General features: G+C 52.2%; 1 protein-coding gene across 2 annotated transcripts in view; it reads right to left on the bottom strand.

Moving 5' to 3' along the window:
• The window catches only part of SLC6A5 (solute carrier family 6 member 5), a 57296-nt gene that overhangs the window by 11612 nt on the left and 22519 nt on the right, over positions 1-23165 (bottom strand). For both annotated transcript variants that reach the window (XM_059138310.1, XM_059138316.1), the window contains 6 exons: positions 18254-18388; positions 16433-16536; positions 13491-13615; positions 7971-8083; positions 7094-7225; positions 5932-6031 (listed from right to left, as the gene is read on the bottom strand). In XM_059138310.1, the coding sequence (XP_058994293.1) occupies positions 5932-6031; positions 7094-7225; positions 7971-8083; positions 13491-13615; positions 16433-16536; positions 18254-18388 (709 nt within the window). The remainder of the gene's footprint in view (positions 1-5931; positions 6032-7093; positions 7226-7970; positions 8084-13490; positions 13616-16432; positions 16537-18253; positions 18389-23165) is intronic.

Below are 23165 nucleotides of genomic sequence, written 5' to 3'. Positions count from 1 at the left end.
ATTGGCTACAGAGGGCCCCAGCCTGGTGTCAGCATAACCCCTATTATGCAAGAAACCATCAGACAAATGATTCACTGCTGGGAAGATCAGGGCCAACTGAACATTTAAATAGATAGTAAATACTCTCTGGGGTGAGGTCCACAAATGTCATCCCATGGTGACATCTAAAAAGCTCAGTACGGCCTGGGCCGGGCATCTCAGCATGGCCACAGCCCAGCACAGTCACCAGCGTGGCTGCTCGTGGAGACGGCCTTGTGTGCTTAGCAAGCACTCTGGCAACACCAGTTATGTTTGTGGTCAGTAAGCACGGTGGACGATGAAAGCCTGGAGATTCAGACCGAGAGTCCACGCACGTCGGTTTTTGTCCTCACCCTCCCGAGGCTACTCTTCCATGAGCCGATGTATCTTCACTCTGTGTGAGATGATAACGACAGGCAAACACCGAAGTACACTCCAAGTGGCCACTGCCCACTTCGCTGGGACTCAAAGCATTGCTGTCCTGGTACCGAGTGGAGGACAGTAACCTCTCACGGCCACATGTAACCACCAACCCCACATGCTCTCAGTTCACCAAGAACCTTAAGTCACTCTTTGGAAGCAAGAGCCGCTGAGGAAGGTTTGGGAATGGGGCAGCTTCTCGCATTGTTTCCTGAGCTCAGCAGACGCATGGCTTTCCTCAATGGGAGTGGTTACCGGGCTGACAGGTCAGGAAAGGTCCGTGGGTTCAAGCTCCGTCACAGTCAGCAGCTCTGACCAGGGACCCAGCTGCCTTGGCTTTAATCTCCCTATTCCTTCATCCTCGGGTCATCTATGTGAAAAGTGGGTACACTACAGGTCAAAAGGGGCAGAGACACCCCTCAAGGAAAGCACCCACTCCATGGCACCTCTTCCTACAGAGCATAACCCTCTACACACCCCGAGACCTTCTTGCCTGAGATGTGGGCCCCTTGCGCCTCCTGTTCCCGAGCTCTCCCAGCGCCCTGGGGCTCCTGGGTCCTCTGCCCTTAGCGCCACGAGGAGCAGGGGGATTCCGTGTCTGGGGGCCCCCCTCCCAGCCCTGACTTGCTGTCTCTTACCCTATGCCATCCTCTCTCTGGGCACCACCTGCACCAGCTGCCTTCCCCTGGCCGGTGCCCCTGTCCCTGCCTCTGCCCAGACTTTCCCTCTAGCCTTGCTCCCTCGGACACTGAGGCTGCATGCGGTTGGGAAGAATAATGGGACATGAAAAAGCAATCTCTCGTGGGGGTAGAAAGCTGAGACCGGTGTTCCTCTAGGGAACAGAGGAGTTCATCTCAGCCTCTTAAATAAATAAAATAAATTAATTTAAAAAAAAAAAGGCCTGATAATATTCTGTATCTTGATCTGGAGGCTGGTTACCTGCAGGTCAAAATTCACTCAACTGTACGCTCCATTATGCCTGTGTTCACAGTATTGGGAGCAGTGTTAAAGTTTACCTCCAAAGTCCGCGCTAGCCGCCATCACCAAAATGACGGGTGCTGAGACCTTCCGCAGCCCTTAGTTCCTGCCGTGCGCTTCGACCCCATGCCCAGCACAGACCCGGCACGTCAGTGGCCTCTCATGACTGTGAATCAGCAGGATGCTGACCACAGCCATGACAGGGGACAGCCAAGCCCGAGGCCAGCTGTAGAACAAACGGCCTGCACTGGGAACAGTGTTGGCAGGTTCACCAGAGGCAGCTGCTCTAACATCCACTCCAGATCCAGCTTTCTGGTCTACCTTAAAGAAACCCTGATCAGGGCAACCATAAATGTGGGCGCCATGAAGAACGCTGGGTAGGGAGTTCGGATCTAATAGCCAATCCCCGGCTCCACCTTTCATTCCCTACGTGGCCTTAGGAAAGGGAATCTCTTTCTGAGCTTTTGCCGGTTTACTGGGGAGACTGGGGAGCTCAATCCGTGACACAAACAGGGTCCAAGTTGCTTCTCTGCATTCACCACAGGCAAGAACTATTTGCCTCGAGCCGCTGAGCTGACTATCTGTGGATCTGTTATTGGTGCATGTTCTTTAGTGTTATCAAATGCCTTCCTGCGAGGGGTCTCTGGACACTACTCTCTGAGCACAAGTGAGGAAAGAGACTCAAAGGAATAAAAGTCAAAGCTGAGGCCCTGAAAAATGCGGACAAGACACTGAGGGCAGGCCTCAGTTGTTCAAACAAAGAAACAAAAGATTCTAGAAGTTTCTGTTATCATTTTCAATTCTGTTTTATTCCTCTCCAGTAGACCATCTCCAAGACAGCATGTAGCTTGACTGGGAAACTCATTTGTTAGGGCTCAGGGTTAGACCCTAAGAAGACGTACAGATGGACCTACTATTTGAGGAGGAGGATGGCGGGAAAGGGGCTTAAGCTTCTGCAGAGGGGCCAATGAGCTAGACCCAGAGCTGTATGTAGGGTGGACAACGGGTACTAGGTTCCAGCAAGAGCAGAGTTTGCCGCCGAGAAGTGGTGCTGGGACTGAAGTGGGGAGGCTTGGGTCCCAGGGCCAGCTCAGTGTCAGGAAGGTCATCTCCCTCTCAGAGCGTCACATGGGGGCTCCGGACAGCAGGACAGCAGGCCTCTGCCTCCAGCTGGTTCTAGGTCCCATGACTGTTCTGCCGGTTCTGCCCACCTGTGGGAGGGCCCTGCACATACAGCCCAGGGACACCAGGGGGAGCCACCAGGCATCCTCCTGCCTCCTGCGCATTCTTGAGCCAGACTTTCCAGCCTTTCTTCCATCCTCTACCAGCTCCAACTCCTGCCCAGCCACAGGCCCACCCCCCAGACCCCACCCCCATGGCCTGACTCATCTAAGTCCCCACCTGAGTCCTTTACTAAGTCACTGGCTGCCTTCCTCTGAGACCTTTGTTTCTGTGGCTCCCTCTGCCTGCTCTGTCCTTTCCACCGACACAAATCCCTTTTTATCGTCAAGGCCCAACTCTTTTGTTTGTTTGTTTGTTTGTTTGTTTGTTTGACAGAGAGAGACACAGCGAGAGAGGGAACACAAGCAGGGGGAGTGGGAGAAGGAGAAGCAGGCTTCCCGCTGAGCAAGGAGCCCAATGCGAGGCTTGATCCCAGGACCCTGGGATCATGGCCCGAGCCGAAGGCAGACGCCTAATGACTGAGCCACCCAGGCGCCCCAAGGCCCAACTCTTGATAAAATAATTGTTTGTGGAACCTGCACATTGCAACTTCCCTTTGCGCCACCTTGAGCCCAGAGGGATAAGATAGGCTCCAAAATGGACCTGAGCAATTGCTCCTCACCGAATTGACAGAAAAACAGAAGGAAAAAATAAATGGTAAGCTCATGGCTACTACTGTAGATTCAACAAAGAGATCTGAGGCTCAGAAATTGGCCCACAACGAGCTCCTCACAACCACCACCAACCCCGAACCGAGAAATCAAACACTGGCTTCAACCAGCCAATCACATTCACCTATGCAGTTTCGTAGCTTCTTTCTCTATAAACCACACCCTTGGGGGCTGCTCTCCCTCCCGTGGGACCCTGGCCATCCTTGGGGCATGTGAACTAGGTGCTTCTACAGAACCTTACACCCAGAAGGGTGATGCCCCCAAAGGAATGGGCTTTTGTTGCCATCTTGAAATTCTGAGTGCATTTTCAGTGAGGGACTCTGCACTTTCACTTTGTGCTAGGTCCCACAAATTAGGTCTCCGGTCCTGTGTGTCCCTCACATTATTCATTTACCATTAACATAAAGGTCCCATCCCTCAGAGCCAAAAACCCTATGTGTTGGCTCAGATTTTCCTCACCTTGGTTAGCGAGAAACTCAACATTCACTAAGTCTCAGGCTTTATTCTCTTTTATATGCTCTTATCTCTGAGAGGCTCCCTTCTTGAGGGTTTCCTGGCCGCTCTGGGTCACCTGTATCTCTGGGCAGCAAAAGCGCCCTAACCAGGCATGCACAGCTGAGTCCTGACCTTCCTCTCAATGGTAAGCACGCTGTGGCTTTGCTTGTCCTAGTAGCTAGCCAGCAAGATGCCTGAATGTACCTCCCCGCTTTCCTAGGAGTACAAAGGGCATACAGTAAGCGCCTAATAAATATCTGTTCATTTACTGACATTTACCTGTGTGTGTTAATAATGGACTGAAGCCTGATGCTGACTGATGCTTACTGAGCCCTAGCAAGTGCCGCTGGGGGACCCTGCACCCTCAAGGAGAGGCAGGCAAAAACGTTTCATTCTTCACAAGCCCGTGTTCAATGGCCTAACACTAACTGCATAGTTTAGGCCTCATCCTCTCAGTAGAGAAGGAACCACCCTTTGGAGTACAAATTATATACATGTGCAGGCTCTTCCTTCCCCCCCCCCAGCAATTATGTTAGTTTCTTTCAAATACGTCTTCTAAGATTCACTTCTAAAAATTCTATCCAGGTCCAAATCAGAGGTTCTCACCCACTTCCTGTGTTCATCCTGAGCTCAGCACAGAGCTGGCCTGGCTCTGAAGGCTGTCCAGACCCCTGCTCTCTGAGAGCCCAGGCAGTTTCCTTGGATGGTCCCAGGGACTGAAGCACTCAGGATTTTCTTTTTCCTTCAGAACCAAGAACTCTACTATCAGATTTATAAGGGGCGGGGGTGCGATTTCACTTCTAAAAACAAAAAAATTTTGTAATGTTTCTATTGTAATGATGCTTGTAATCCACACTGGGCAGCCCTGTTCTATAGAACGGAATTGTGCAGGTGTGCCTTTTGTGGCAATTATCAGTGAGGACACGGAGAGCAAGCAGAGGAGGTCAAGACGGCTAGCTGCACTTGGACTACTATTGCAAACAGAGTGCCATCGTGACTTTGCCAACGGACCATCTGGTGACCCCATGAGGGGCTAAGTTTCCAAAAGAAACCTGACATTAAAAGCAAGATGTTCCCACCAAGAATACCTGGCAGTCCAGTGGACTTCACTGCATCCCTACCTTTAAAGGGGGAACTCCACAGAGCCCTCTGGCCTGGCCCCTCTTCTCCGCACATCTGTCCCTTATGCATATCCAAGGGATATCCTACATTTCTTCTTAACTTACAGCCTGCTGTGATCTCTTTGGGGTTTTACAATACAAATAGATAGTCCAACCTGGCACTTTTCACCTTCCTAGGATTTGCCATGGAGACCCAAACTATCCAAGGAAGGCCTTAGCCTGGGGATGCATCTGAGACTTCCAGGCACAAAGAAGTCGTTAACGCCTTGTACTTAGTAGGGCATGCTTGTGACTGGCAGTACACACAGGGGGGTTGAAGAGATCACCCGGTGAGACCCCACCAAGCACAAGCACCTCTACACAAAGGGCAAAGATGCCACCTGCTGACTTGCCTTCCTTTAGTTCTTGATAATTGTCCCACTAGTTAGGGATGCAGGTTGCTATGGTAATAAGAGGACAAACTAAACTGGAAGGAAACTGGAAGTTTATTTCCAGGAGAAGCTGGGGTGGTGCTCTTGCATCACAGACTTCCATGACGTTAATAAAGTTTCCTAAGGATCTGTGAGTTTGCCGGTCCCTTTTCACATTACAGTATCTGGGGACCAGCCTCGAAGCTACTCTTCACTCAAGCTACACAGGGTAGGGACTGCCACTAGCAAGACCAGGAAATAATTTCACACCTGCAAAGCAGGCCTCCTCCTCCCTCATCTGGCCCCATCCCCAGATCTTAACTGTTCACATGCCAGACCATACCCAGAGGGGCAGGTCCTAGGAGCTTCTGAAACAAAGGGGTTTCTGGGTCTCACCTTCAGCCACCTTTTGCTCCTCAGATAAATTCAGATCACGGTTCATTGGCAAGTTTGGAAATAAAGGTACAGGTCCCTTATGTCTCCTAAATTGCTGGAATTAAACTCTTTCATTATCTTAGTAAATCTGGAAAACCTACTCGCCGTGGATGCCTTATGTCACGCAGCAATCCCCGGGTGCCGGTGCGGTGGTCCCCTTACCGTACACATAGGAGATCCCCACTAGCTCAAAAATGGCGATGATGACGAGAGCATAGGACGCCGCGTACGTGTCCACAAGCTGAAACATGTAAATTCCGCCCTGGTAGGAAAGAGGAACCACATCAGTGGGCCTGGACCCAGGCTCTGCCCACCGGGAACAGCCAATCCTTCCATGCAGGACAGAGTCAGGGGTAAGCAAGGAGCCAAAGGATCTCCCCTCCCCTCCACAGTAGGAACCTAAGCCTGGTCCAGAACTCAGGCTGGAGGCCTTGCCATGTGTGCAAAGCAGGCCCTCGAGAGACTCAGCCAACCAACAGAACAAGCACAAAAAGTGATCTAACGTCTCACTCTTAATAAACAAAGGTTAACATCTGAAGATGAACAGGTGAAGGCAGGCAGATGGCTTCATTTTTGCCTTAAGCAACAGATCGTCATTTCTACCCATAAATCTGCATTTGACTGATCTTCATTTGACCTTTAGGTGTCGTTGGGCATTCCTCACACATCCCCCCGCATCTTTACCTCGCCCTTTCCATTTCTCCACAAGAGAGAAGGCTTCGAGACCCTCTTACTCCCATTCGTCATTTCACAGATGAAAAACTAAGGCCGAAAGGCGGTGACTGGCTCAGGGTCACAGAGAGAACAAATGGAACATGTAAGCTGAGTGGGGCTAACACTCCGTTCACCAAGACACTCAGGACTGGAAGGAATCCCGAAAGGCGGTGACTGGCTCAGGGTCACAGAGAGAACAAATGGAACATGTAAGCTGAGTGGGGCTAACACTCCGTTCACCAAGACACTCAGGACTGGAAGGAATCCCGTCACAGTTAGACTCCCAGGTATAATGTGAGTAACCAACTGGGAACTTCTCTGGCCTGTAAATTTGGATTTCCATGTATTCTATTTTCCTAAAGTAGGACACACCTGCCTTGTTGGCTCGAGAAGCCTACATCTCAATTACGAAGATGCTACAAGTAACAGTGGCAGCCAAGGGGACATGTTTCCATCTGCAGGCAGAATCCCTAATGACTTGGTGCTGTCTACACAGATATGGCAGTGACTGGCTACTGCTCTGAGCCCAAGAGCTAAGGACAAAAGGATAGATCAGCCATAGGGTCCCCGCATGCCCTGTCCCCAAGCCTGAGGCCAGCAGGCTGCTTACCTGAGTGATCATCGGAAAGCCCATGATGAAGAAACAGATACAGCAACCCAGAGTGAAGACCGGCTTGTGTGTGCGCAGGTACTTGGGGAACTCGTCCGAGATGGAGGTCACGATGGTCTCAATGGTGGCAAACTGGAATGGGGCCAGGAAAGGTGCAGCTCAGACAAGCCACCCAACCCCAAAGCTTCCCAAAGTCCTTTGTGTTTCCCACCAGGGAAAGCGATACAAGTATGAGGTTCGGTTCTTAGGACTCCCTTCCCCTGATGGGTCTAAAGGGCTTTGTTGGAGTCCAACCCACAAGGCCAGCAAGGGGGATCCACCAGGATGTGAGCTTGGGAAGCTGCCTTCCCAGCCCCCAGAGACCGTGCACACTCATCCATCACGGACTCTGAAGCTTCACTTTGTATTCATGAGATGTAAATTCCTTTCCTCCAGTTTACCTCGAATTTGATCCGCTGCTTGAGGAAAAAACCCTTTTTGCACCCAACCACTAAACTCTCTGAGTACCTGTCAGTAAGATTTGTGGCAGTCGCAGCCCCGCGGCAATCTCCCTAAAATCGACTTCGTGTTATTCTCCCTGATCCAGCCCCACAGCATTTGCATTGGCAAAATAACACCAAAGAAAGGAAGGACCCGGGCTAAAACCTGCATGCGGAAGCGAGGGAGGAAGGGATGATGGCTGCTTTGCACTGTCCCATGAGTCACCCACAAATACAGAGCCATGCTGAGCCCCAGACAGACCTCACCATCCTATATCACCCGGGGGAAACATGTGGGGACCACCAAGCCCACCCCTGCCACAGGCTGGATGCAGGATCCAGGAAAGGGGGGTCTCCAGGCGGAGCCTCAGGTAGGTGTCAAAGGGGGAGGGGCTTACCATAGTGTCAAGTCCAAGAGTGAGGAGCATCAGGAAAAAGATGATGGCCCAGAATGGAGAGAGGGGCAGCCTCGTTAAGGCTTCTGGGTAAACCACAAATGCAATGCCTGGCCCTGAAAGGAACAAGAGAGATGATTGCAAACAGGCCCAGCTCCAGGCCCCCTCTTCCTGGAAGCCCACAGGGGGTCTCTCCATAGACATATCATATGTTACTTCTGCCGGTTATTTTCCCTCATCTCCTTTCATTTTCCCAATTAGACCTCAAGTTCCCTGAAGCGAAGGAACAGGGGCATCAGGTCCACACCTTGGGGAACTCAGAGAGGAGGCTAAAAATAGTACCAAAGCAGATTGAGTCCAAAGCCAGGCTGTGTCTCATGCAAGCCCCATCTCTGTGTTGATGAGTTGGGGGAGCATCTAAGAACCACCCTGTAGAACAGTGATTCTCATCCAATGGCAAGTACAGCCCCCCACCCCCACCCAGGGGACATTAAGCAATACCTGGAGACATTTTTGACTCTCACTACTGGGGTGGGGGGGGGGTATTATTGACATCAAGTGGGCCGAGGCCAGGGATAAAATGCACAGGACAGTCCCCACAATAAAGAATTATCCAGCCCAAAGGTCAAGAGTGCTGAGGTTAAGGAATCCAGCTCTATAGGCTAGACCGTGCCCAGAATGACACCATTCCCTCCATATTTGCTTCTCCTGGAGAAGCTTTTTGCATAAATCATGAATCCATCAATCGCTCTTATTATCGTGCCCTATAAAGGCTTGGTAAAGATGGGGCTACATCAATCTACCGGTAACCAGTTAGGGAGAGGGGGATGAGAGACACAGCATGAGGGTGAAGAGTGTCTGGGCTCTCATGGTCAGACAGATCTGGGTCCAAATTCAGACTCCATGACTTACCAGCTATGCAACCCTAGACGAGTCATTTCATTTCTATAAGGCTCAATTTTGCCCATCTGCAAAATGGGAAGAGCAATAGCTCCCCTACAGGGTGTTTATGGGGAACAAATAAGAGAGCACAGGCAGAGCATGAGACCAGTGCCTCGCACATCTGGAGCACTCACAGAATATTCACTTTTAATAGGAGCGGACAATGAACTTGGACACGAGCTTCAGGGTCTTCCACAAATTCCACAAGCAGTCTTGGCGGAGGATGTCTAAGGGGCCATTTCTCCGGCCTCGCCAAGCCTGCCAGCCCTTCCTACCTGCCTCACAGACTCACTGGGAGATCACTGGGACCCACCATGTCCAAAGACCCAGCAGTTAGCATTTCCTTGTAAACAGAAAACTAAATGATAAATCAGGGGCAGAGACAAGCGAATGCCGGGCTAATCCGCAGCCAGTGCATGCCTGGAAACCAGATTATCACAGCACCTAGAGTTTTCATAACTCAAGCACAGCAGCACATTTTTTTTTTTAAATTTAAGATTTTGCTTATTTTTTAACAGACATAGGGAGAGAGGGAACAGAAGAAGGGGGATGGGAGAGGAAGAAGCAGGCTTCCTGCTGAGCAGGGAACCTGATTCAGGGTTCGATCCTAGGAGCCCGGTGCAGGGCTCAATCCCAGGACCCTGGGATCATGACCTGAGCCAAAGGCAGATGCTTAACCACTGAGCCACCCAGGTGCCCCAGCAGCACTTTTTTAAACTGGAATTTATCAGGTTGTTAGTTCTTAATGCTGCCGAGGGCCTTGGGGGTATTTAAAATAGAAAGCCTTGAATGCCTAAGACAGCCCCGCTTTATGCACTTATCCAACCAGACCATACTGCCCGGTTCTGAGGGCCCCCTGCGTGAACCATTCAAGTCTGTATTAAAGTACAGTTCAGGGGTGCCTAGGTGGCTCAGTGGGTTAAAGCCTCTGCCTTCGGCTCAGGTCGTGATCCCAGGGTCCTGGAATCGAGCCCCGCATCAGGCTCTCTGCTCAGCAGAGAGCCTGCTTCCCCCTCTCTCTCTGCCTCTCTCTGCCTACTTGTGATCTCTGTCTGTCAACTAAATAAATAAAAAAAAAAAAAAAAAAAAAAGTACAGTTCAAAACAGCTCTCAAACGCAGAACACTGAGGAAGCCAGTTCGGGGCTCTGGTGAGAGCTGGGGCCATAAAGTGGATAAGAAGGTCCTGAAATGGCCACTACCAGAGCACCTCACTGATTGCTTTAACAGGATTTGGCCCTTTGGGTTTTCCTGCTTTTTCAAAAAGGCAGGAAATGATTTCAAAACACCTGGTTTTCTTCAATTACATCTGCCTCCCTAGAGCACCCAGGTGAAGGCATCGTTTCCAGCAAAGTCAGTTTATCTAAGACGGCTGGGGAGTGGATTATTAAAATACATTTTTATATTAGTTTGTACAACTCAGTTTGGTCTTTTGTTATGTTTTACTGGAAAAAGGGATTGGCTGAGTCCCAGAAGAGCTTTCCCTAGATGAGGCCGGGATGTCCTATATGGCTGAGCCCTATTCGTCTCCTCTCCCACTGGGAAGCAGTGTAAGTATAGCCCAAGGGCTGATAGACGGGCTCCTGAGAGCTCCCCCTCCTCCTGGGACTGCAAAACCAGCTCCGCCTCTTCCCAGCCAAGAGACCTGAGGTGTGGCTGGTTCTCTCTGGGTGAACATCAGTACATTTGCTTCTATGAGATGTAAATATATGGATACCAGAAAAGGGCTTCAGGCAATGCCTAGACCTGGTAAGAACTCAGGAAACAGAGATCATTCGTACTCTCCTCCTGAGAGGGGATGAGAGAGGTTCTGCATGTCAGCAGCTTGGACAGGAGGTCTCTGGCGTCCTGTCTCCCAGAGAACCACTCAACATAGAACCAGAGCTCTGGTCAGCGGGGGACCTCACCATCCCCGCCCACTGGGGAAGGGCTCTCTGCTGTGAAGCCCGTGACAAAGGGAGGAGTTCTCGGGGAAGACACTGCTGGACTGCTGTGCTCTTGGAAGGAAGGGCTGGCCTCCATATGAGAGACACAGATGAGAGGACAGGCAGTCCCTGTTTGAGAGTGTCCCTTCTCATTAGCAGTGTCTCTGAATGGTTAGGGACCCGGACCTGGAAACTCTGAATCCAATACGCACATTTGTGTTCACACACTGCGGTCTAACCCAGGGCCTAACCCAGTCCTTCTGAGGGAGAAAGAGCATGTCTGCTGCCGGTACGGGTTCCGGGTGGATTTGGACTGTGAGTCTCAGCTCCACAGGCAGTAAGGAAGGTAGTTGGCGAGTGACCCTAAAGGCTGACTTCCCAGGGACACCAGGGTGGCTTAGTTGGTTAAGCAAGTACTTTGGGCACAGGTCATGACCCCAGGGTCCTGGGACTGAGTCCCGTATAGGGCTCCCTGCTTAGTGGGGGTCTGTGTCTCCCTCCGCCTGCCCTACCACTTGCTGGTATACATTTGAGAAATAAATACATAAAATTCTTAAAAAAAAAAAAAAAAAAAAGTTTGACTTCCCAGGAAGGTATTTTTCTGGACATGCCCCCTTTCCTATGCTCATCGCAGAAGCAGAGGACAACTTGGGGTCATCACCAATCCTACCTGTGTCCCCCCAAAACCGACTGAAATTTGAAGAAAGGACATTGACAAAAATGCCTTCCCTGAGAAGAGAACCTATTTTGGACTAAAGACCAAAACACAGTTACTGACGTTGGGTCAGCCAACAGGTACTGATGGTCTGCGTGCCTGTGTTGCCCAGCGAGGAGGGAATGGGGCTGGCGTGGACCGCAGGCCCGTCCCATACCCCCGTCCCAGATTCTGTAGAGCCTCCATCATCCCTGAGAAAATCAGACATCTTGTAAGTCATGTCTAAGAATGTGTGTCCTCCCAGATGAACAGGGACAGCTGCCCCACAAGGTCTGACAGGAGGCCTCATGAGCCAGTGTCCCCTCCTCTCTCCCTGTGCTGGTGACCATGAGAAACCGCCACACACTAACACAAGGTGTTAGAACCAGTAGGAAGTGTTCTCCTCCCTCACTTAAATCAGAAAAAGTGAATAAAATCTGGAAAGGGGCCAGCTCAAAAAGAAACACGGGCAATTGTCTTAGTCTTTCTTTGCAAAGAGAAAACAAAATCCTGTTCGGCTTCTAGTGACATGTGTCCCCAAATCTCTTTCCTGGGGCAGGAAGGAGCTCAGAAGAGTGAACTAAAGTGACCCCACATCTCAGGACTCCTCGCCCCGACAACACGGCCACTGATTCCCAGGGAGCTGGGCTGTAATGTCGCAAAAGGGACAAACACCTCAGGTCTGCTGGAAAGTGGGGCAGGACCTTCCTGCTCCAGCAACTCTGCCGGGAGGAAATGAGGACAGCTGGGGAGGCGAGGCACCCACGAAGACAAGGCCTTCTCTCCTCCTTTCACCCCCAAGCCACCCGCCCCCTCGGGAGTTGTGTGTGTTTGGGGGGTGTCACTCTCTTGAAACGCCAGTTAAATGCAGTGCTGCAGAACCAACATCCCTCGGGGTTTAACACTCTTTCCAGGGAGAGGTAATTACCCCCCTGCAAGGTGCCAGTTCTTAACTCTTTGAGGCATTGCACTGGCAGCACTGCTGAAGCCATAATTAATGACCCCTGGGGGGCCAGCCGAGAGCCGGCAGCCCACCAAGAAGGTGACATTTCCAGGGCTTTGCTCCCTCCTGGGCTGGCATCCGAGCCGTCATCTGAGAACGGCAGTGAGCTCCTCCAACAAAGGCAATGGCACGGAGAAGCTGCCCACAGGGACACACTGCGGACGGCCACGTCCCCACACGTCCCCGGCCCGGTCCTGACACTGAGGCGTCCCATAAACATCCGATTAGAGCATGATCGTAATAACGGGCGACGGCCACAGTGAAATCTGTTCATCACAGAAACCTAGTAAACACCCCAGCCCTCGTGCGGTTAAGGCTGGGTGGAAATAAGAAAGAGTCAAATAAAACTATCCAGCACCTCCTACAAAAGGCTGTGCGAGAAATACAGACCAAGTGAGAGAAAAAGGAAAGCTCCCTACAAACTTGAAAGTTCCATACAACTGTCAGCCACTAATGTAGCGATCATTTGGGTAGAAAGTAAACATTCTACTTTCTAATTAAGCAGAAGGTCCTGAGAGCACGTTTGAGCTAATCATTAGGCCGAAAGCGCTTTGTCAGGAAAAGGCTGCTCGGAAGTCAGTGCTCCTGCCCAGCATTGAACTGGGTTTGTCCAGGCTGCTCTGCAAGGACAGCAGCCTGCAGGGGGCGAGGCCCACACCAGCTCCAGGGGCACTAGGTCGCCTGAAGTTTAGGGCCCTACCTGCCCTTAACAGGTGCAACAGGTGTAGAGCTTACTTACTCGGGGTGGAGCTGACTTACGAGAAGAGACAGAAGACAGAAGAGAGGAGAGGGACGCAGGAATGCGGCTTTTACAGCAACCCCTTTAGTGAGCCACCGGTCAGCTCTAGCCCTGCCTGGAGTCTCCCAACAAAGGGACCCCGGGCTGTCCCACTGTCCCTTCTATTCCAGAAGGCCAGCTTCCCACGAGAGCATAGGTCAGGAGCTCAGGAGGTGACCTTACCTTGGTCCGCCACGTTCTCAATGTTAACCTTGCGTTCGTTGGCCATGAAGCCGATCACCGAGAAGATGACGAAGCCGGCAAAGATGCTCGTGGCACTGTTGGTGCAGGTTACAATGAGAGTGTCCCTGAGGGAGAGGAGATGAGAGTGTGCCATTAGCTGTGCTTTGTGAGTCGGAAGGGACAAGGGGAAGGACACATAAACGCATGCCCGTGTGTTCTTATGCACACATGTTGGTGAGTCCATGTTTGCTTCTACATGTTTTCACAGTCCTCATCAAAGACCTCCTGGGGTCAGTTTTCTAAGCACCGAAAGGCTTAAAAACATTTCTCCAACTGCCCTGCTCCTGGGCCTCTTGGTCCAAGCTCAAGCCCCAGGCACTCTAGAGCCCGGGCTCTTGTCCTCCAAGGGGCAGAGGCAGGACTGCCCATCAGAGCAGAGTCAGAGGGGATGGAGCCTTTCAAGGACTCCCGGATAGGAGTCATATATGAGAGAAGAGAAGGCGGTGGGATGTGAACGGCCACCAGGGTTTGAGGACAGCCTGGCTTTGGAGCACCCAGAACCCCAGGGGTGAGGCAGGGGAGACCAGCCCTCTGCCTTCACCCTGGCGCCCTCTACTGGTAATATGGCTGCAGTTTCCCACCGGCTGGCCGGCCACCCTAGACTGGAAAGAGAGGTCAAGCCAGATGAAGCCTCAGAGAGGATTCAAACCCTGATCCTGCCCCCGTTGGTGGGAGGACCTGGAGCAAGTCACTGCTTTCCACGTGATTTTAAATGGTGGCACTGACCCCACCTTTCTCACGGATTGCTGTGTGCAGAGCCTGGCCCAGAGCAACTGCTTGGTGAACAACCCACCTTGTCTGACCCCTTAGTTTACTAATGAGGAAACAGAGGTACAGGAGCAGGGAATGGGTTCATTCATGGTGGGTCAGAATTTGAATCCAGACTCCCTGTCCAGCCCTGTGTTCCTTCTGCTACGCCGCAGAACCTCCTTTCTACCCAAATGCAAAGCGATGCGACCCCTTGGACTGTATTCAGATGGGTTCTGGGGTCCCACATTAATAAGCAGCTGTGACCAGCGAGGTTCACACACCTTAGCTGGCATTCTAGCTGTTACGGGCTGAATTGTGTGCCCCAGCATTCTGTGTTGAGGTTCTAACCCCCAGTTCCTCAGAAGGTGACTGTGTTTGGAGACAAGGTGTTTACACAGGGAATTAAGCTAGAAGGACGTCATCGGGGTGGGATGGCCTCCAGGGTGACCAGTGCCCTTGCAAAAGGAGGAGAAGAGGACACAGATACACACACAGAGGGAAGAGCACGTGAGGACGCGGGGAGCCAGAGAGAGAGGCCTCAGAAGAAATCAACCCTGCCAAACCCACAATCTGGGACTTCTGGTCTCCAGAACTGTGACGAAAGGAATGTCTGCTGTTTAGACCACACGCGCTGTGGTATTTGTTCCACAGCCCTTGCAAGCTTATACACAGGCTCTCTCCAGCCTGGCCTCACCCGAGCCCGGCCCGGTTCCTTCCAGCCTCGTTCACACTCCTTCTGCTCCAGGGCTTGAACCTGCTCCCACCCACATCTCCATCACGGTCGCACCCACGCCCCCTGCTGGCTGTTCCCGCCACGTACCGTGTCCTCCCCCCGCCCCGGCACCCCCTGGAACGTGGCCCAGCAGGGATCTCACCTGTCTGGAGCCATCCCAGCCGGCTCAGGTCACAGCTGCACTTAACCTGTTCCTCTTGGTTCACAAAATAGCTCATACATTATTAGAAAATGATAACCATAATCATAATGGCAGCTACCGTTTATCGAGTACCTACTAGGTGGGAAATATGGCTGTGCTAACTTTGCATACATCAGCTCTCCCCTCTCCACGAGATACTACCCTCTGCATTTTACAGACGAGAGGAAAGAGGCTCTGAGAAGGGCAGCATCTTGCCCTCATCTCAAGTTTTAGTAAATGGTGAAGTTATAACCCAAATCCAAGTCCGTCTGATTCCGGGCACTCCTTCTCCCTTCATTTTACCCTCGCTCCCTCCCTTTCTCTATTTCTTTCTTTCCCTTCCTTCTTCTCTCCCTCCCTTCCTTCCTTCTTATTTTAAATCAGCTCTCCAGGAGAACGGACCTTATATTCTATCGCTTGCTGGATGCATTTAACTTCCAGGTGTCACCTCCTCCAGGAGCTGTCCAGGCTCTCCCAGGTGGAGGTCTTTGGGGTTGCAGAGCCCCTGGTCTAATATCACACCATCTAAAGGTTCTCACTCTCGGCACGTCTCAGGATCTCCCGAGGATCCCGTCCGCCTGTGTAGACCCCTGGACCCACCCCACCTCCAGATACTCTCATTAACAGATCTGGATGGGGACCCAGGTTCCGCGTTGTTTCTTCAGCTTTACTGAAGTAGGACAATGGATACAAACGGTAATATAGTTCAAGCGTACAGCCTGATGATTTGATGCACACATACATCGTGTAAGGGACCCCGCCACACCTGCTGACGTTTCCATTACTTAACACATGCATCAGCAGAGTTTTCTTTCACTGTACCTTGCTGCCTTCCTTATAGGGGCCTCTGGAAAAACATATGTCAAGTGACAGTGACCACACTCCATCCAGGACTACCACCTGATCATCTCTGTAGCTCACAAACGACCATCCTAGGACAGAGCAGGCAGCAGGGCAACCTCTGGAGAGCCTCAGCTCCATCCCATAAATAGCCCCGGAGCCAGGGGTCGGACACAGCCCTGCAGGTTGGGGTCCAGGCCACCGGAAGCCAACAGAGAGGCCTTTGCGGGTGGTTTCCGCTCTGGCAGAGGCAGCCCTCTGGCTCTGCTTCAGGCTAAGTGTGAGGATGTGGCTTTAGGAGTCTGCGACTCAGTCCCTGGTCTGTCCCTGCTCTCATCCCACTCACCAGCTGCTCAGCCCTCCAGCAGCCCCACATACCTGTAGCAGTTGTTGTGGAATTTGCTGTAGGAAGAGAGAGTGATCAGGCCTCCCCACGCGGCAGACAAAGAGAAGAAGATCTGAGTGGCAGCATCCTTCCAGACCTGGGAGGCCAAAGGGGAGAAGATCCAAGGTCAGGAGGAGGCTGGCCCAGGGGAGGGGAGTCTCTCCTGCCCAGTGCCACGTCCCCTCCCTGGCGGAGAGGTAGTCAGGAGAGAGAGGACATTGGCACCAACATGCATCGTTTGTGCTGGAAGCCAAAAAGGCAGGAAATTACCTGGAAGACTGTAAGCAAAGGAGAGGAACTCAAATTACACACACATTTCATGCTTCTATGTCCTGCCACGGATAAAGCTGAGCAGAAGGGGAGAGCCCTTTCTTCTGCTGCATACACTCTCCAAAGACAGCTGCAACAGCCGAATGCAGTCATGGATACAAGATAAAGATCTGTTTAAGCGGACATTCTCACAGACGTCCCCCGCTATTAGAAAGGTGAGGTCCTACAGCTCCTCCCCTTAGCAAAACCACCTGTACCGAAGCCCAGTGGATCTTACAGCCACATCCTCCTTGAACTTGGCCGACAATGCTTTCTGGTTCTCTCAGTGATTTCTCAGCACTGTCCTCATAAAACTCCAGAAGGCCGCTCAGGAGTTAGCGCTGGAGACTTACGTGATTTGCAGAATAGACTTCCCACCATTTTTATAAATTAAATCTAGTTTTAAAATTGCGCTTTTAATACACAAAGAGAAAGTTCAAGTGAGTGCTGTGTGCTAGTGAGTCTGTGCCTACCCCAACATCCATTCTCCCATACTCCTTAGTAACAAAGCCATGGTTTTCCTTAGAGGCAGCCAACCATCCAGCCCAAGGACTGCCTCCCAGAATCAAGGGCAAGTGTAGCTGGGAGGGGATAATCCCATGATTTTGTTTCTGACCAATGATGTGAAAATTAAGTGTAATGAGGGACTTCTAGGGTTCTCCTTCTTTAGAGAGAGGGAGGGCACCTATTTCCATTCCTTTCCTCAACCCCTTTGTGCTACCTGGAATGCTGCTATGATGGCAGGAGTTCAGCAGCCATTAGAGAAGTGAGTGATTGAGAATGGGAAGACGGGAGCCTGGGACACTGCAGAGCCTTCACTATGTGGAGTACCTCACTATGTGCCCTGGGGCCACTTCAGCACTTCAGCACGTAGGAGGGAAGTCAACTCTCATTCGCAGTCATCATCTGGGGGTTTTCTGCGAGGTGGAGTCAAACCCATCTGAGCTATGGCTATGTGTTCTCAAAGTACTCTATAAAAGTGAGTCTCTCTTTAAGGTGAGAAAATTCACTTATTAAAGAAGCCCCTCCTTGGGAGGTTTGGGGGCTGGGGATTTTTGCCCACACAGATAGGCAAAGAGGAAGGACAAGCGTGCGCCCGCCCGGTGTCTGTGTGTCACAAGTCTGCAAACGTGTCCGCGCCCTTTCGGGGATAATTGTCATGGTTCGTGCTGCCATTGTCCACCCCGCAGAAGTCCATTCCCAACACGCGGTAATGAGTACCAGAGGAGTGGTGTGAGGGGCCCGATGCTATGAATAAGGGGAGGACATTCTTCATTCCAGACTGACGGCAGCCCCGGAGAGAGGACCATGACGGAGGCCGATTGCTCCAAGGGTCAGAACACCCCCTGCTGCCCACTTCTCATGAAAGGGCTCCCGAGCACACCACAGCCCAAGGCTATCAGGACCTTGGAAAAGCCAGCAGCGAGCTACGCTGCAGGAGAAAGTCTGTCCTCCCTCGTCCAGCGGTCCCAGAGCGGGGTTTGTAAATGAAAGCATAAGCCCACCGTGGCGTCCGTGAGTTTCTCCCACTTCGGCGTGATGAAGTACCAGATCCCAGCGCCAGCTCCGGGCAGGGTGACCCCGCGGATGAGGAGGATCACCAGCACGACATATGGGAACGTGGCCGTGAAGTACACCACCTGAAAGAACCATCCGAAAGGGAGGCTGGGAGGAGCCGAGCCGCGAGCTGGGGCCACACTGCAGGGGCATCGACAGAGGCCGACTGGACCCACAAGCCTGGCGGGGAGGCTGCCAGCGTGGCTCCCCCAGACTCTGCCAAGGCTGGGGCCCCAAGAGCAAGGAGAACCAGAAACAAAGTCTGTGTGGCAACACCCAGGACTGTGGGCGTGTGGGGTGCAGTGTGGAAGGCTGGGGCTGCCTCACACCCCACAACCCAGCTGCCGAGGAGACAGCTCCCTGAGGAACTACCCAGGGAGGAAAGCAACGTGCCTCCTTCCTCCCCAACTCCGACCCCACCCTCCACTTGAGGCCCCCAAATCCACCATGAGAGACAGATCTTCTAGCTTTCCATCCCTGTGTATACAGACACCTTAAGGGAGGCAGCCTGGCCAGAAGCAAAGAGCACGATCTAGGAAACATTTAAGTTTAGGGCCACCTGGGTGGCTCAGGTGGTTAAGAGTCCAAATCTTGATTTTGGCTCAGATCATGGTTTCAGGGCTGTGGGATCGAGCTCTGCGTTGGGCTCCATGCTCTGCCGGGAGCCTGCTTGAGATTCTCTCTTCCTCTCCCTCTTATTATTATCTTTAATAATAATAATGATGATGATGATAACAATAATAAAAGGAAAATTTAAGTTCAAATGAAACCACACATCTAGCCCTGAGTAGCTGTGAGACCTTTGACAAGCTAATAAGTTCTCTGAATCTGCGTCTGCCTCTGTAAACTGGACACAAGGACACTGTTCTTAAAAAAAGAATTGTGTGGATTAATAAGCCACTGGCATAGCCTGATTTGTAACAGATGGTCATTCAGTGCGGTTACGTTCCACAAGCCTGCTAAGAGCTGGATGCTGTACCAGGTGTCAGATGTATTCGGAAGGAGCGATTCAGGAACTAGAGAACCCAGAGATGTCTGCTTAATGGACCATGCCATTGCACCCAGGACATTATGAAGTCCAGGGGGGCACTGTACAATCCAACCTGGGAGTTTGCTAAAAGATTCGCGGAGATGACACCTGAGCCAGATCTAGAGGCCAAGGACAACTTAAGGGAGGCAAGGGGAGGGGGGAGGGGGAGGAGGAAAGTGGGCAAGGCAGACATGTGCGGGCAAAGGTCTGATGACCCATAGGAGGGCATGGCGCGGAGGCGAAGAGTGATGGGGGTCCCCGGGGACATGGGCATTTTCAGTGGGAAATAGGGAGCTACTGCAACAATTTGGGCACATCGTGAGAGGCCCTGAATGCCAGTCAAAGGATGCTCCTGGATTCTGGATTCTGGATGCTCCTGGATTCCCTCCTGGGAGGTACCAGAGTCAAGAAACATTTGGGAAGTAACATCAGTAACACTGGGAACTATGGCTGGATGAGACTTACCTGTCTACCAAACATCTGGGTAAAAGCAAGAGCTTGGGATCAGGATCCCATCCCGCTAGTCTGAGTTCAAATCCTAGCCCCATCCCTTACGAACTGGGCCACCTGGGAAAAGACTTGACTTCTCTGAGACTCAGTGTCCATACCTGCAAAGTGGCGGTAGTGACAGCGTATTCCTCGTGGGACTCTTGGAGGAGTTCCCTGGGACAGGTCACACAAAATGGGACAGGTCTGGGGGCGCTGGCACCAGAGGCGCCATGTTAGTCTTGCCCTGGATTCCCCAGCCCTGAATTTGGTAACAATGGCAACCCTCTGCTCACAAGCCATTTGAGTCCCAAAGGTCCAACCAAAGACCTTGTAGGGACGAGACTGAGCTCCCCCCAAACCCTCCCTGATCCTTGAGGTGGGCAAGCACTGCGGGCTCAGGGCCACCCATTCCCACATCCCCAGCTTCAGTCTCCCCTCTTGGGACACCTGGAACACCTGTCCCCTGGGAGGGAGACACAGATGCCATCACACACTGGATCTACAGACCCCAGGGCCTGGCAGGGGGCTCCAGAATGGCCAGGACTGGCAGGCACTGGGTTTTCAGGGGACGGGGACAGAGTCAGGGACTTGCGAAGGTGGGCTAAGGGAAGGTTAGGATCGAGACTCAGGTAGAACTGTTGGGGTCATTTCATTAAGCATTTGGGTATATTGTAAACTTCATGAAGACACTTGCCCTTGAATAGCTGACATTCCAACTAGGGAGACAGACAGCCAGGAGTGGTCCTAACCATATTATCTGGCATGTTGGAGGGTAATGAGTGCACTAGGAAACAGAGAAAGCAGAGCGGGGTAAAGGGGGGTGGGAAGCTGGGGTGGGCGGTTGGGAAGATGGCCATGTTGAAATGGGCAGGTGGGGAAGGCCTCATTGAGAAATCGGCCAAGACTTGAAGGAAGTAAGAGGAACCCAACTGGGTGTGAGAGATAGTCTAGCAGAGGGAGCTGCTGGAGTAAAAGGCCCTAAGGAGGGAGTGTTCCTGACTCGTAGTAACAGCAAGAAGGAGTCCAGGGTGGCTGGCGGGAGCACAGGAAGGAGAGGAACTCAGAGACGTGGGGGTGTGGAGAGGGGACTGATCGTGTCCAACCATGGGGGCCTTTCCTGTGGGATACAGGGAGCTGCTGCAGCCATTGGGTGGCGGGGTCACAGGATCTGACATTTCAGCCCGTTGGGCTCCTCCAGGGCCAGGGTGGCACGGGGCGGGGGTGGGGGGAGATGGTGGGTAACGCTGCAGGGTGCAAAGGAGGCACAGGGACAGAAGTTAGGAGGCCAGGCTGTACTCCTGGCCAGGGCCAGTGACACCTCCAACAGGAATATGCTTTTGCTGAGAGAGCTACAGGATTTCCTGATGATTCAATGTGGAATGAGAGAGAGAAAGATGGGGGGGGGGGGGGGTCAGGGATCAGCCTCAGCAGCTGAAAGGGCAGACTCCCCACTGTGCCAGGCTGCCAGTTCAGGAAATAGGAGGGGCTATTTTCTTCCTCTAAACCCCACCTACCATCAGGGTCAAGACTTTGCTTTTGGCTACATTGCAGGGACCGGCGGGTCTCCCTTCTCTGCACTGCTACCACCACCGGTAAGGGGGTCTCTGCGGCTCCCTGCCTCCCTTCCTAGAGAATGTGATTACTAGGGGCTGTGGGGGAAGGCAGCCCCCATCCTCCTCACCCCACCAACCCTGCCTCTCCCCTGAAGTGAAGCCCTTCTGCACACAGACACTGTGAAACCCAAAGGCATTTGACATCTTGGAAGAAAAGCACCGCCGCAGAACAGCCCCGGGCTGCCCTCCCCACTGTGGGATGGAACTGGGAGGAGGAGATCCTGGCCAGTCTGACCTCCCCACCCCACCAAGACAGTAGGGCAGGTGACAACAGAGGAATATCCTCTTCACATCCTGACCCTGGGGGCTTGCAGGAAGTAAGGATGGGGAGAGGCAAGGAAGAAGAGGTGACCCGGGCAGCAGGGACCAGCAGAAGAAAACCACCAGAATGGCACCAGTCTACCGAGCTGAGACACCTGTTATCTGCCTACCTGGGCGCCTGCGTGTGCACAACCATTTCTGGAGCCCCCTCTATGGGTCAGCTGTGAGTAGTCCCATTTTGCAGAAGAAGAAAATGAGACTCCAATGACGCATGTCACAAGAGGTTAAACATCTCACTCAGGGTCTCCCAGTTGAAGCCAAGATCCAAACCTTAAGCTTTCCGATTCCAAAGCCTCTGTTCTTCTCAGCAGGTCCGCCCTGCTGGCCACGTGATCAGAAATGGGTGGGCAGAGCTGGGACTGGGGGGGCGGCCAGTACAGCACTAAGGGTACAACACTGAAGGAGGCACTCACTCTCAGAGCTGACCACACACGTGCAGGAGCCTGAGAAAGTGTATCTCCTGAAATCTTGCCATCCCAGGCACCATTGGTGCCATAGTACTCAGGCAGTGTGGGCCCTGAGCTCAAAGAGGCCGCAAGCTGACCTTCAGGCGGTCTGCTGGTCACCCCTGCCCCTGGAATTCTAGCTGCTCGAAGCGAGCTGGAGGTCTAACAGGAAGCAACAAGCCATTCTTGTCTCTGAGGGTCCCCCATAAGAGGAACTGAGCTCATCTTGCTGCAGGAAAAGGTGGACATCTCGTCTGCTTAGCAATGGCAGTCTGGGGCACCTGGGCAGCTACCTTTGGCTTGGGTGGTGATCCCGGGATCCCGGACCAAGTAGGACGTTGGACTTTCTGCTCAGCGGGGAGTCTGCTTCCCCTCTCCCTCTGCCTGCCACTCCCTGTGCTTGTGCTTTCTCTGTCACTATCTCTCTAAATAAATAAATAAATAAATAAAATCTTAAAGAGAGAGAGAGAGGGGGAAAGAGAAAGAAATGGCAGTCTGGCCGTCTTTGTGGAATTTCAATTACAAAGGAGCCGTCAGAAACCAGGAGCTTCAGCCAAGCATTCACCTTGGCTTCCAAACAATGCACTGTGCGTGATCAATGTGTGCACACCCCAGGTCCAGATAACAAATTGGGATTCATTATTTCTGGTGGCATTCCTCATTTAAAAAAAAAAAAAAAGGTCCTCGATCCTTAGTTGGCAACCGTTCTCAAAAAAGCAGAATGAGAAGTTAGCAGATCTAAAAGAAAAGCTTACCAGCCCAGGGCTCCTGAAAATTTCCCAGACCAGAAAGCCTGTAAAATCTAGCACCAGGGATTAACTCCCAAACCAACAGAAAGAACGAGCTTTAACATTGTCCTAAAAAATCATGGGTTAGGGGCGCCTGGGTGGCTCAGTGGATTAAAGCCTTTGCTTTTCAGCTCAGGTCATGGTCTCAGGGTCCTGAGATCGAGCCCCACAAC

The sequence above is a fragment of the Mustela lutreola genome, chromosome 1, assembly GCF_030435805.1.
Source record: "Mustela lutreola isolate mMusLut2 chromosome 1, mMusLut2.pri, whole genome shotgun sequence".
Classification (NCBI taxonomy): domain Eukaryota; kingdom Metazoa; phylum Chordata; class Mammalia; order Carnivora; family Mustelidae; genus Mustela; species Mustela lutreola.
Note: the sequence above shows the minus strand (reverse complement) of the source record. Positions and strands in the feature narration are given on the sequence as shown.